At 41.3% G+C, this 13,986-nt stretch overlaps 1 protein-coding gene across 1 annotated transcript; it reads left to right on the plus strand.

The window, feature by feature from the left end:
• The first annotated feature begins 7,450 nt into the window (after window positions 1-7,450).
• LOC126620081 (uncharacterized) lies at window positions 7,451-9,329 on the plus strand. The gene is made up of 4 exons (XM_050288553.1): window positions 7,451-7,918; window positions 8,014-8,192; window positions 8,428-8,626; window positions 8,987-9,329. Exons 1-4 carry the CDS (start codon window positions 7,840-7,842, stop codon window positions 9,214-9,216), a joined length of 687 nt encoding a protein of 228 aa, XP_050144510.1. The 5' UTR covers window positions 7,451-7,839; the 3' UTR covers window positions 9,217-9,329.
• Window positions 9,330-13,986: the final 4,657 nt, after the last annotated feature.

Consider the following 13,986-nt stretch of genomic DNA (forward strand, 5'->3'; position numbering starts at 1 on the left):
CAGTAGTCGAAATAGCTTGTGCTGCCTATCGTCGAGCCATGCAATCTATCCGTTAACGTCGACATTTTTGAGATTTGGATAGTGCAATATACATACCAGTGGTAAAGTTGTAACTGAACCAACATTGTCTAGCCGCTGGAATTACGTGAGTTATAATCCTCGTTATAAAACAGTCCGTCGAAATCAAGACGTTGTCTAGGCAAGGTAGGACCGTCTGTCCGTTTCTGAGGACCGAGCCTATCGAACATTTTCTGGTGTTGGCCTTCGCCAAGTTTCTTCGGAGGTATCGTTGCAAACTTGGATGATTACCGTGGTGTTGGTATCTCATTTGGTTCAGTTAATATAATGAGTGCCCTACAATTGCTGCATAAAACCATCGGCCCATCAATTTCTTCTACACTGGAATTTGACATAGATTCAACTACGCCCGGTCCTGAAAACTCGGTGGGTGGTTCATTGGAAAATAGGTCAATCTTGAGTCTCAGCCGAGAGTTTTTCTTTGGAACGTGTTGTATTGGGACAAACTCGGCCTTCCCTTTCCCTTTGTTCTTGGGCAAATAGGTGTTTACCATGCCAACTGTTGCCGAAGGGAATGGATCAACGTCAACTGCCATTCGTTTTTTGGGAAACTTTAGCTTGCCCTTGTCAATGCAGCTTTGAATATCATTACGGAATACGACACAGTTGTTCGTGGTATGCTTAGTCGAGTTATTGTACTTGCAATATGTCTTCCTTTTAAGCTCTTTGGCCTTGGGAATGTTATGTCATGGCTGAAGTTTTATAATCTTTGCTAACAACAATTGGTCGAAAATTGCATTGGCCTGTGTGATATCAAAAGTGTAAACTTTCGATGTTTTCACCATCTCTTCAGTGGCCGAGCAGGTTTTGGCATCCTTGGAATTAATTTGAGTCAATGCCTTGCAGACATATGGTTTATCTATTACTATCTCGGCCGCGTCCACACTGATGTATTAGGAATCTTCGCATTCGGCCGATGGGTAGCTGACCGTGGGATTTTTGTAAATCGTTCCTTGGGATGGAGACTTTGAGATCTTTTCCTCTCAAAGAAAATAATCATATTGCTTGACATGTTGGGCTAATTCATACATATCTCGGAAGTTTGCCCTCAAGAATTTCTTTTTGTACTCCACGTCTAGCCCATTCAGAGCAAGCTTAAGAAATTCGACTTCGGGAAGAGGTACTCGGCACCAATTCCTAGCCGATTTAAACTTGGTAAGATAGTCCATTGGTGATTCATCCGATGCTTGAGCCATCCTAGCCAATGAACAAAATGAGATTTCCATCCTCGGCCGATAAAATTATTCATGAAATTTCTTGACTAGCTCCTCCCAACTTTGGATTAAATTAGGTAGAAGGTTGATATACCATGCGAATGCTGAGCCCGTCAACGAAAAGTTGAACAGTCACAATTTATGAAAATCACTATTGACATCTCCGCATTGCGCAGTGAACAGGGCCACATGTTCTAACGAGGACAAGGACGATTCTCCAGCAAAAAGGTTGAAATCTGGGATCTTGAAGCCTTTAGGATATTCGATTTTTTCCACATAAGCTGGATATGGATGGATGAATTTTAGGAACTTCGGCCCCTTTTTCATGGCCGAATCGATCATCATTTGGACCTCGATCATATTGACGGATGCTACTTCCACTATCTGGTCGGATCCATCTGACCTACTACTTGATCCTCCTTTTTTTCCAAGTCAATTGTTTTAGGCCAATAGATCTTACTTCGGCCTGTAGCGGATTTTTTAGTGGAAATTATTGAGACTGATCAGCAGGTCCCCTTATGAAAACCCTGCTAACTAATAATTCGAGCAATTGGGTGTGTGTCTTACCATTACTTCATATTACCTCGAGCAAATTGTTCATTTTTTGGATAACTGTTTGTTCAACCTATCGAGATTGCTCGTCAAGTCGTCTTCAAAGAAATTACCTAGTTGGAAGGTTAGAGCCTTCTCCACCATCTTCATTGCAGTCATCCATTATTCCTTCAATGAAAACGCATGCAGTTTGCTTGGGTACTTCTGTGTTTCGGGGCTGGGTACCGAGATAAACTTCATTTTCTCGATGTGTCACACTTGCAGTTAGGGGTGGGTGTGGTTTGGTTTGGTGCGGTTTCGAGGCTAAAACCGGAATGAAACCAAACCATTTGGTTCGGTTCGGTTTGGTTTTAAACGGTTTTGGTTTGGTTTCATTGTTTGAAAAAGCTATTATGGTTACCTAATTGTATCTTATTTCATTTTCCTTTGATATACACTTCTATTACTGCATTGTGCAAGCATGCATACAATATTAAAATTCAATCAAGCATGGCTTCAATATAGCATTCATCCAATTCAATAAAAAAGTTTTGGTGTTTCAACTTATTTTGCATCATTCAAGTTTCAAACATTTGTCTTTCCCTTTCCTTTTACACACTTACTAGCCGAATGTTTAGAAAGTCTTTGAACTTGTGAACGGACTTGAGAAGCTGATACTTGAGGAAGACCTTGCATGTTGTAAATTTAAAACCAATGGATGAGAAATCATTGATCCTTGTAAACTAGAACCTTTTGTATAATTGTTTCTCAAGCTATCATTTTATCGTTTTGTATAGTTGCTCCTCATGCTACCATTTTCCAAAGCACATAAACAAAAAGCATGCACATGAAGCCCAAAGCTGTCAGCCAATTTGAACACAACAAGAGCAAAAACATTAACATCATCACTGACCCAAAATAAAAGAGAGAGTTTGGGGAGAGAGCCTTGGGAGACCGAGAGCAGCAAATGAGAAGGAAAGAGTACAGAGTCTACAGATTACGACTAGAAGAAAGAAAAGAAAGAGATTATATGGTCATGTTATGATGTGGTTGAGTCCATACTAAATGTATGGACTCAATGAAATAACCAATTAGAATTTAACATTTAATAAAGCTATGCGGTTTCGGTTTCGGTTCGGTTTTAGATGGCCAGAACTGCAACCAAACCGTTTTTCCTTCATTCGGTTCGGTTTCAAACCGAAACCATTTTGAAACCGCAAAACCAAACCATTCGGTGCGGTTCGATTTGGTTCGTGTTTTGGTTTTGGTTTTCGGATTCAAGTGCCCACCCCTACTTGCAGTTTCAAGGGTCACAGCAACGAGTGGATTTTGCGCATGTGACACTTCTTGTCCAGGACTTTGAACTGGCAAATCGGTTATTGACTTTCCCATGATTGTTTTCAACAGATCGTGTCTCGATGGTCATGAACTTCATAGTTTTAGCACTTGGTCCCACTGAGCGTGCCAAAATGTTGACCCTAAAAACTACCAAGCCTACATGACGCGCAGGCTGAGTAACTAATGAACTAACTACGTCATTCGGCAGTATACGGGCATGCCAACTCATTGGCCGAGGAGTAAAATATGTTGATAGCGTCAGATGTGCTGCTGAATTCTCGATCTCGTGATTATGGTCGAGGAAGGAACATGTCTCGACCTTCAGGTTCTAGAGCCCGAAGACAAGGCCACTAGTTCTGCAAAGTTCACAAATCGTCGACGTCGGATTCGGTTATGGTGATTATATTCGTAAGAGTATAAGCACGTCGAATCGACACCAGACTATATGGACACAAGTATTCAAAGAAAATGTACGTCTTAATCATAAATGTGGTTTGGCCGTTAGAATGCCGAACTCTAAATCTTATCTTGGTCAGTCTTACACCTATTACAACTTTGAACTCAACCCCTGATCAGGTCGTATTCATTCCCAAATTTCAGCATCCTCATCCTGCCGAGACTCATTATTGTATTAGGATTCAATTACCCCATCTTGATAAGACACGGCCGGCCCTTGAGCAATGCTTTCGGGTCGAGAACAATTCTAAACTCGGCCCAAACCAATATTTTGGGCCCAAACAGATAGGCGTATATAATTTACAAATAATGCTTCTAGGCTTGGGAACATCTTTTTGAAGAATGGAGAATTGGCGAGAATATTGAGTGATTCTAAAGGGAATGAAACTCAACCATTTTCTTGCAACTCGCTGCCTCGAGAGATACCACAACATGTTGATACATGGCTCATGGCATATAGTATATACTATATGATGGAGAGTAGAGGCACTACTACTAAACGACACGTAGTTTTGCTAATCTTGAGACATATTTACTTAATTCATAATCTGCATTTAGTATTGGGAGTAGAGTACTATATCAGTATCGTATTTCATTGTTCCCAGAAATAGTTCAAGCTTTGTTGTGCACACGAGATTGGCTATTTGGAAAATGAGGTAATATATTTTTGGGTAAATATCAGTTTACTACCCTCATGTTTCGTGGTTTTCAACATTTAGTACATCAAGTTTTTTTCGTCTCAGAGTCATACCTAAAGTGTAAATTTTGGGACAGTCTTATACATCCGTTAGTCAAACTATTAAGTCTTCCGTTAACTAATGACGTGGCGCCCACATGGACAATGACTGGGCACCATGTGTATTTACAAAATTACAAAAAAAAAAAAGTTGTTCTTCCTCAACCAAGACCATCCATCTCTTCTCCCTCCCTTTTCGGCCTGCAAATCCAACCCTCTCCTCCCTCAGCTCTCGAGCAACCCAACCATCCTAAAAATGTTCTTCATCCCATAAGCCTTGCTCTCTTATGCAACCCAACCATCCCAAAAATGTTCTTCATTCCATAAGCCTCGCTCTCTTACTCTCCGCCTCTCTGCACCACGCTCTCCTTCTCCCTGTAATCTTTGTCCATTCTACTCGAATCTTTACTTGTTTTTCATTTCCCTGAATCTAGTTTCAATTATTTTTTCGGATTTTCTCAGGCGCCTAATATCTTCTCTCTCTGTGTGGCTTCAATTCCCAGAAAATCCATTCCTTAAAAATCAAAGGGAAATGAAATCGAAAGCCGAGAAAATGCAAGAAAACTAGCAGAACTTCGAGAGGTAAAATTGAATTTCTCCTTAATCAAAATCGAAAATCTTCAAATCCGAAATGATTGATAAGTTTTTGGGAAAAAAATTGGGTTTTTAAAGTTAAGTCATCATCATCCGGGCGAAATCTCCATCACGGCCTCAGATTTCCCTTCAGAAATGGCCTTCGCAACCTCCTTGAGCAACTGCTTGGAATCGTGGAGGTAGCAGGATATTCTACGGAGGACGATGATAACGATGACGATGAAAGGGACTTCTGGCTCTTACTCGGAGCCGCTGGAGAAACAAATTTGGAAGGTTGGAGAGAGAAGAAGATGAGAGAGAGAGAGAGGGGGAAGAAGAAGGAGGAGGAACTTACACGGGGAGATGAAGATGGATCGGCTAGAAGAGGTCAGGTGGTCAAATGAGAATCATACGGTGTGGACGGAAAAGGCTACGGTGGCGACGTTAAGGCGCTAGGGGGAGGGGGGGAAGTGGCACAGTTGAAGAAGGTGGATGAGCGGGAGTAGAAGTTGGAAGTGGAGGAGGTGAGGGCGCGTGGGATCTGGGTTGGGTGGTTTTGCTTTGATTTTAGATGTTGGGTCAGTTGGGATTTAGTAAAGATTCAAACTTTACGATTTTTGTGATGGATGATTTTGTAATTTGTTGAAGTTGATTTCAGGGTTGTTTCAATAGAGGATGCACAAGAAGGTGTGCAGAAAAGGTGATTTTTGAAGGAGAAGAAGAGGGTTCGAGAAGGGAGAGAGAAGAAGAAGATGTTCGAAGGAGAAGAATAACTTTGGTTTTTTTTTTTTTTTTTGTGTGTAATTTTTAATTTTTTAAATATCCCCGTGGGATCCATATTGACACATGGCGCTTAGTCATTATCCACGTGGGCACCACATCATCAGTTAACGGAAGACTTAACAGTTTGACTAACGGATGTATGAGACTGTCCCAAAATTTACACTTTAGGTATGACATTGGGATAAAAAAACTTGATGTACTAAATGTTGAAAACCACAAAACATGAGAGTAGTAAACTGATATTTACCCTATATTTTTATATGGTATAATACTACTGTTTTATTTCTTTTTATAATTATTTTGGTAAACTTCTCATAATTTGAATGGTTTTTAATATTTGGTTTTTCTATACTTAGTTTATGTTGAAGAGAGTTCTGACGTGGAAAACCTTACCGAAAACATCATCAACATAACTTTTGAAGGCAATAGATCAAGGCAAAGTTCCATTACAATTTACTCATGATGATCGATGAAAATTGAGGATTTTGTAAAAGGAATAACATGCAAGCTTTGAGTTCCATTAGCATGGTTTAAACTGTTGAGAAAGGCTTCACAACCTTGAAAACAAAAGCTCTTTCATTTTAAATATCCTTGCACTTTTAATATTTTGTAATAAACTAGTGGTGTATGAATGTTTTTTTAAGGAGGCTCATATTTCGAGTGTAGATGTAGTACTTAAACAACAAGGCTGTGTTTGTTTGACTTCATTAGCTCTCATTGGACTAGACTAGATTAAGGATTAGAGAAGTCTGGTGTTTGTTTCTGACAGGGACTAGTTTTAGTGGGATTAAGGTTCACTCGCCTCGACTAAGGGGTTCACTAAAGGGGCTTAGCGAGACCCACCAAATACCATGGAACTGCTAAGACCATCTCCCTCGCATCCTCCATCTCCAACTCCTCGTCATCTCCGACTGCATCGTCTCTGGATTTTCTGAAACAGAGAGTTCTGGGTTTTTTGGACTGGATCGGTGTAATTGAGGAAGAGGGAAGAGAGAGAGAGAGTTCGATGAAGAAGGGTCTTTTTCATCTGGGGTCGGTGAAATTGACAAACAAACGAGGTTTGTTTTGCAAATGGAAATTCCATGAAAGAGGATTGAGTTTTCCGAATTGAGGTTGGGTTTTTTTCTGGGTTGGATTTGAAGAGGAAAGAAAACAAATGAAAAGAAAGATTATGGGTTAGATTAGAAGAGAAAGGAAAGGAAAAGAAGAGAAAATACAGGTTTGATTTTTACTGGGCTTGAACTGGGAGGAATTCTGGGGTGCGAAGAACAGAAAGCAAGAACAAAAGTGAGAAATGGAAGAGAGAGAGTAAAAAAAAAAGGGGGTAATATTAATAACAGTAAAATATTAGTCCGGTGTAATATTAATAATAGTAAAATGTTGATTATTTTTAAGATCTGAGTTATCTGAAACAAGTGTGATGTGGATTTTCTGAAATAAGTATGATTGTTAGCTTGGAAGTTCATGAGTTCAATTAGAAGTTATCATAACTAGTAATTAAAAATAAAAATTTAGTCTTAGCTAGTCCGATAGTGCATCAAACGTTTCCAATTCTAGTATTGCTTAGTCCATGCCAAGCCAATCCAACTTAGTCCCCAAAGCTAATACAGTTCGAGATAGTCTGATGCAACAAACGCACCCTAAATGTGTTTTAATATTTTGAAGTAATATGAATGTGTTAAAAGATCGATTAAGATAACATGTAGAACGCGATATGACCCGTTAAAATATTAGATGTTACACGAAAACAAGAACACGATAAACACGATCTGTTTGCCAGGGAGCCTAGCTCCAAGCCTCCCAGAATTAAACGCCGTGTAATATCCGAAACGGTATCCATAGCGCGAAGCGCGAACAGGTCACCGTCAAACCCTGGTTTTTCGTTTCTCTCTTCCCTCTTCAACTTCGAGCTCACGAAAACAAAAGATTCGAACAAACACGCCGTTAAACCACCGCCACAACCACCACCACCGCACTTTTAATTTGACGAAATTGCCCCTCGCGGCGGTGGTCTCAGGGAGGAAAGGAGAGAGGAGCTGCGTCGCGCGCACTCCCCCGCCGTTTCTTCCGATCATCGTTTCGTCCAAAATTTTGAATTTTAAAAATAAATTAATCGCGATTAAACTCGCTATGTCGATAAGGGAGCTGCGGAGCTCTAGTGTTTCCGTCAATTTGTTCACCTTCTGCGTTTTCCTCAGCTGCTTTCCAGGTAAATTTTCGTTATTTTCTCGGGAAACAAACAGGAGTCGAGGATTCGAATGCGACGCCGTTTCGTGCGAAATTGATTTGCTTTAGTGTATGCAGGATTTATATTATCGGCGATCGTGACGCTGGATTCGATCGTGATATACAACACGCATGAATTGATAAAGGCGGTGAAACCGAAGGTGTATTTCGAATGCAAGGAGGAGAACAAGACGAATCTTCCAGATGTGAAGGAGAAGAACGTCAGGTATAATTTCAACGGCCAAGAGTCTTGGCAGGTGAGAAAGATTTTCGCAATTTCGATTTCATTTCAGTAATTCCATTTGCTCTGTGATCATTGAATATGTAAAATAAAGCGCTGATTGACAGTTTGACAACTTAACATAGACGATATCTTTCAAGAGAATATTTGGATGTTTGTATGCGGAAGCTTTTTTCTTAGCTGAGTAGCTGTTGTTGAGCTAAATTTGGCTAGATGTCTAATGGGATTACAATTGGTTTTCGTGCTTTCAGCCTCTGACAGAGTTTTCGGGTAAGAAGTGCAAGCGATGTGGATTGTATGAGGCGGATACCCTTAAATCGGATGACAAATTCGATGAGTGGGAATTGTGTCCTTCTGACTTCAATGCTTCTGATGGGAAATATGTGCGGTTCAAGAACAAGGAATTCAACGTTACGTTTTGGTGCCCAAAGTGTGTACCTGATACACCTGGTGAGTGAGAGTCTATGCAATGAACTCTTTTGAGCCCATTTGCTTCGTGCCTAGTTTCGTGGTTTTGGATGACAAGGGCTTTTGAGCTTAAACTGGTTTGAATTAAATTCATACCATTTCTGGCCACAACGAGATCAGTTAAATGTATGGCTAGCAACTTTCGGTTGATATTGTAGTTGAATGCATTTGGTAATGTTGGAATTTTCACAACTGGGCTAGTAGTTGGATGAATTAGTAATAACATGTACAAGGTTTTCATTTGGAATCTTTTTGGCGTGCATGCATTTGTATTTGAATTCAAGCCGCTTTGTACTTAGTGTTCAACCTGTAATTTGAATTCTTTTTACTATGTGTTTGCAGCTTCCATTTCCACCACTGCGCTGGGCAAAGAAGAAAAAGAGAAGGGAATGCATGTTGTTCTAATACTTTTAATCATTGTAGCCGTTTTAGCAGTGTGTATTGTCGTTGGCTTTGCTGCATACAAGTACTGGCAAAAGAAGAAGAGAGAGCAAGATCAGGCTCGGTTCCTAAAACTGTTTGAAGACGGGGATGGTATTGAAGATGAAATGGGGCTTGACCATATAATCTGATTATAAACAGGTTTATCTTACATAAATTTTGTTGTTGTAAAAAGAAAAGGAGAACAAAGTTAAACTTAGAAATATACTGTGCAGCGCTTTACTTTAGTCGAAATTACGAGTTATATGCTTGTGTTGGTCAGATGCACAAATGAGACATACAAAAGTTCCATAATCTCAAAGTTCATAATAAAGTTGCAAATCATTGTTCACTACATGTCTTTCGATCTTATCGATACAAGCAAGGCCAGTAGCCGAAAAGACTCTCACAAACTCCAGTCTCTGGCACGTCGTATGCATATCTAACCCTAGTAGTTTCTTGCTCAGTGTAGTCCTGAGACTCTGTTTTCCCTCCACATGCACACCAAAGATCATACCAAGGATTAGAAAGATCAGAAGCAGAATGACCTTGTGTGAACTCTTCATGCTCCGGTGAATTTTCATGGTGTTGTTCGCTTTGCCTGGAGTCTTGGATCTCCTTCAGCTCGGCTCCATCTTCATTGCTGCGATTTCCATTGGCAATGCTGTAGCCATCTCCCCAACAGTCACCAAACGAGAGTAGGTATTCTCTTAGCCAGTTTCCACAGCCGTAATATGACAGCTCTGCGTCCTCATAAGCCTCCTCAGCAAGCTCATTCCCATTCCAGGGACTGCTTGGGAAATATTTCTCCTGTGCAGAAACGGGGTTGACGAAAGGCCAGGGATACCATGTTGCATCTGATGACAGATTTTCGCCGTTGCTGGCAACAACGTAAGTAGTATCATATGGCCGGAAGTGGTTGTCCATTAGCTTGACCCTCACTCGAATTCAAAGCTCCAACGAAGCTTGAACTTTAAGCATTCTGGAGTTGTGACGATGCAGGAAAGGCTACAGCATATTATACTATGTAGGAAAGGTTATCTTTTGATAAAAGAAAAAAGCAAAGGGAATACAAGCATATCGGATTTTGATGAAGATTCCGTTTTGTTCTTCGAATTCTATCGACTAATGGCCATAACTTCCTGGAATCGAATCTCTTCTTTTCGTGTGAAAAGAAGCAGAAAAGATGGCCTCAGGCATTGGCCGGCAGAGCATCTTTATCCAATTTCTTGTGCGCCGAGGAAAAAAAGTTCACAGCTTCCACTTGCTTAGAAAGAATTTTCTCTGGGTCCAAACAGTCCCATTTGCTTTCAAAGTGGTTGGCAACTTGGCATAGGATCTTTTAAAATTTCCATACGGCAAAAATTCCTGCTGAATCCATCAAACGAAGAAAAGAAAGAAATCGGAATGGTGGAAATCCGAAATGAAGCATTTCATTTATGGTTTTTAGTCACACAGAACATCTAAATTCCACCAGAGATGGAATCTGTAACACGAAATTGAGTTACATTCTAATTTTCTGAATCCTAAATCACAATGATTAACAACCGAGATCGAAATTATGACAAAGAAACATGGTCAAGGCTTCACAAGCTCTCAAGGGAGGCTGGTGGTGTTTTTATCCCCATCAACAAAAATCGGGAGGTGCACACGGCGAATGAACCGGACAATCTGCGCAAAACGCCGGCCTCGGTGCTTTGGCAATGCTGGAGACGCCACATTCTTGGTTCTCGGCCTCGGAACATCATCTGTCAATGGCGGCATTGGCACCAGCGGCCCTTCAACGCCATGAACAACACAAGAATCGTCAACGTGGAGATTCGGGGCAGTGACAAGAACGTCGTTGAACGAGACCCTTCTGCCATCGGTACCGAAAGCAAGCTGTGTGTTGTGAGCAGTGAGGGTGGTGTTGAGTGGGAGCTTGAGGAGGGCTTTGTAATCCAGGGCCCCGGAGGTGTAGACGTGAGCGCGAAGCGTGGTGGGGCTGAGGACCTGGCCTAAGAAGCAGTCGTCAGGTGGCACAAAGCAAGTGACTCTGGCGGCGGCGGTGGCTGTGAGGTTTTGGGAATGGAGAGCATGGGCGAAGAGTGTGAAGCCGGAAGACGAGAGGGAAGTGAGCATGGCCTCTGAGCAGACGGCTTCGGTGGCGGGAGTGATTGCTGCCAAGAAGGCTAGGAGGAGTAGAATCAACATGGCTGGAAATTTGAGAGGGCGAGAGAGTGGGGAAGGTTTCTTGAACTTGTTGGAAGAGTGGAGGTGGTGGTGGTTATGAATGTGGTTGAAATAACGGTTTTAACAGACTGGAGGACTTGGACAAAGACTGAGAGCTTTTACTGGTGCCAAAATCATACGTCCACGCAATTCTCTCACGCCCCTCTCTCTTTGAGAGCTTATCACAAAATCCCCACGTGTCTAATTGTGAATAAGGAGGGTGTTTTGGGGCAAATACGGTCTGAGTATGGTAAAAGTCTAAACGCATTTGACAACGTCGTTTAGGCCAATTGGTCAAGACAGTGAAACTATAGAAAATCAAGAACACAAGATTTCTTAATATTCCTTTCTCATTAATTGAATGGATAATTACATCAAATGTAATATATATAGCCAAAGCTATTTACAATATTCTTTCTAACAGTCTAAACAAACTTTGTAAACATGGCATATTATGATTTGCTATCTAAGAAACAGAACTTATGTCATGACTTGGCATCCTCATCTTTACACTCCCTCAAGCTGAGCTAGGAAGAAGTTGAAGTTCCAAGTGATCGCTTGGACTGGAGGAAAAGAAACCTGTTCTTAGACAATGATTTGGTATGAATATCAGCTATTTGATCTTCAGTGCAGACATACTAAACTTGAACAAGACTATAAAGTACTAACTCTCTAATGTAATGATAATCAATTTCTACATGCCTGGTTCGAGCATGAAAAACCGGACTAAAAGCAAGAGATATAGCAGAGATGCTGTTACACTCACCCCTAATTTAGATTGTATTTTCACTAAGTTTGAGTTTATCTTGCTCTTAAAATTGTTTTTGGATCTTAATAAGTGTGCCAAGGGCCCACCTTTGTTTGTTGTCGCCTGGGTCCAAGCCCTTCATTTCTCTCTCTCGGTCTCACTCTTTCCTTCCCTCACTCCTCTTCCTTTTTCCTCTTTTTTTTCCCCCCGAGTCTCTCTCTATTCTCTCCTCTTCCCGTCGAACACGCACACACACCCAGTCACCAACCACAACCCGTACCATCTGAACGTGGAGACGTTGAAATCAGGACCTGAAGGCGTGATACTCCAACAGTGGCACTGCCACTGTGCATCTTCGTCCCTAAACAAACTCCGGCGAGTTTGTATCACGTCCGACGTGGGTAAGCTCCAATAACACTCTAAACCTCCCTCTTTTATCCTCATAATTTATTTCTGACTGTATCTATGTGTTTTGGTCGTCGAAACTACGAAGAAAAACGTCGGGGAGACTTCCTCAGATTCAGGTGATTAACCGTGGTCGTTTAGCCATCTTTCAGGTCGTTTTTCGGCCAAATCCGGCCATCCCTCAGTCCCCACTTGGTATAAATCTTTTCTCCACATTTTAAGCTACATTTTGGCTTTTGAATCACTCAATTTGGTTAACTAACGAAGAAGTTACGAAGCTTTGAAAATTCCCTAAACCTTCGGCCAAAACCCAGTTTTCCCGACGAGCACCGCCCTTTTCGAGACGTTTTCCGGCCAAACCACGGCCAGTTGGCCAGATTGCAGGGTATCAATCTCTTCATCGCGTCGAGTACTACAACTTTCATGTTTGGATCACTTGATTTGGATGAGTAACGAAGACGTTATGAGCCGTGGAAAATCAACCATCAAACCGGCCAAAGGGTGGCCTGAAAACCACCCTCAACCCATGCCTTTGGGCCGGGTTACCCAACCATTTTACCCAAGATCTTTGGGCCGTGCCAAACCCAGGGCTTAGGCCCGTTTAAACCCAAACCCCTTTATTTTTAATTGTTTTTATTGTATTTATTTAAACCAAGGCCTTTGGGCCTTATCTAAAACCCCTAAGTCCAACCCTAAATCCTAAAGCTCTAAGCCTAAACCCTTTAACCTTTCCAACCCTAAACCCTAGCCGGCTCAAATCCTTTTGTGGAATATTTCGTTAGAGAATATTCCATCAGAGAATATTCCGTCAGGGAATATTCTCTGGAATATTCTATTGACTTCTACGAAATTTGACCGGGACGTTTCTTAGGGTAATTCGACGTTCTGAATCTGTTTCCGACGTCCGTTTTCCCAAATTCAATTGTTATAAGAGTTTTATTAATTGGACCCTTTATGTGCTTAGGGGCAATTATTGGTGACGTTTTCTTGTTCACTAGTTTGCGTGGCTCTTCGGCGGCTAAGTACTGTGAGTGGATCCCTTCTACAAATGCATGTTTTAATAGTAGAAATGCATACATGAAAGGCATGATTTAATGATTACGTTTTATGAAACGCTTTGAGATAACATGCTTACTAAGGCTAGTTTGAATTATTACTATTTTTCCTATAACCCATGTTCTTATAGAATATCCGATGGATGACGATATGATATTTAGAACATGTTTCGAACACTTCTTTATAGTATAGATGATGGATGACTTTATACTATGAAGTTGCTTTTCAATATATATATGTTTAATGATTTTGTACTTACCTAGTGGTCCTTTCCGCTACGGGATGTAGGGATAGATTCTAGTCTGTCCCGGGCGACGGTTTGGTGTTGGCATAGGGCCTGAAGTGTGTTTCCTCTAGCTTTTTAGCACAGGGATGGGGAGCCGGCATGGGGCCTGAAGTGTTTTTTCCTCTGACTGTCTGCTCAGAGATGGGGAGCCGGCATGGGGCCTGGGGATTATCAGACAATTCACTAGTGATTATTATATATGAGTTATGATTTGAG

Source organism: Malus sylvestris, chromosome 4 (assembly GCF_916048215.2).
Source record: "Malus sylvestris chromosome 4, drMalSylv7.2, whole genome shotgun sequence".
Classification (NCBI taxonomy): Eukaryota; Viridiplantae; Streptophyta; class Magnoliopsida; order Rosales; family Rosaceae; genus Malus; species Malus sylvestris.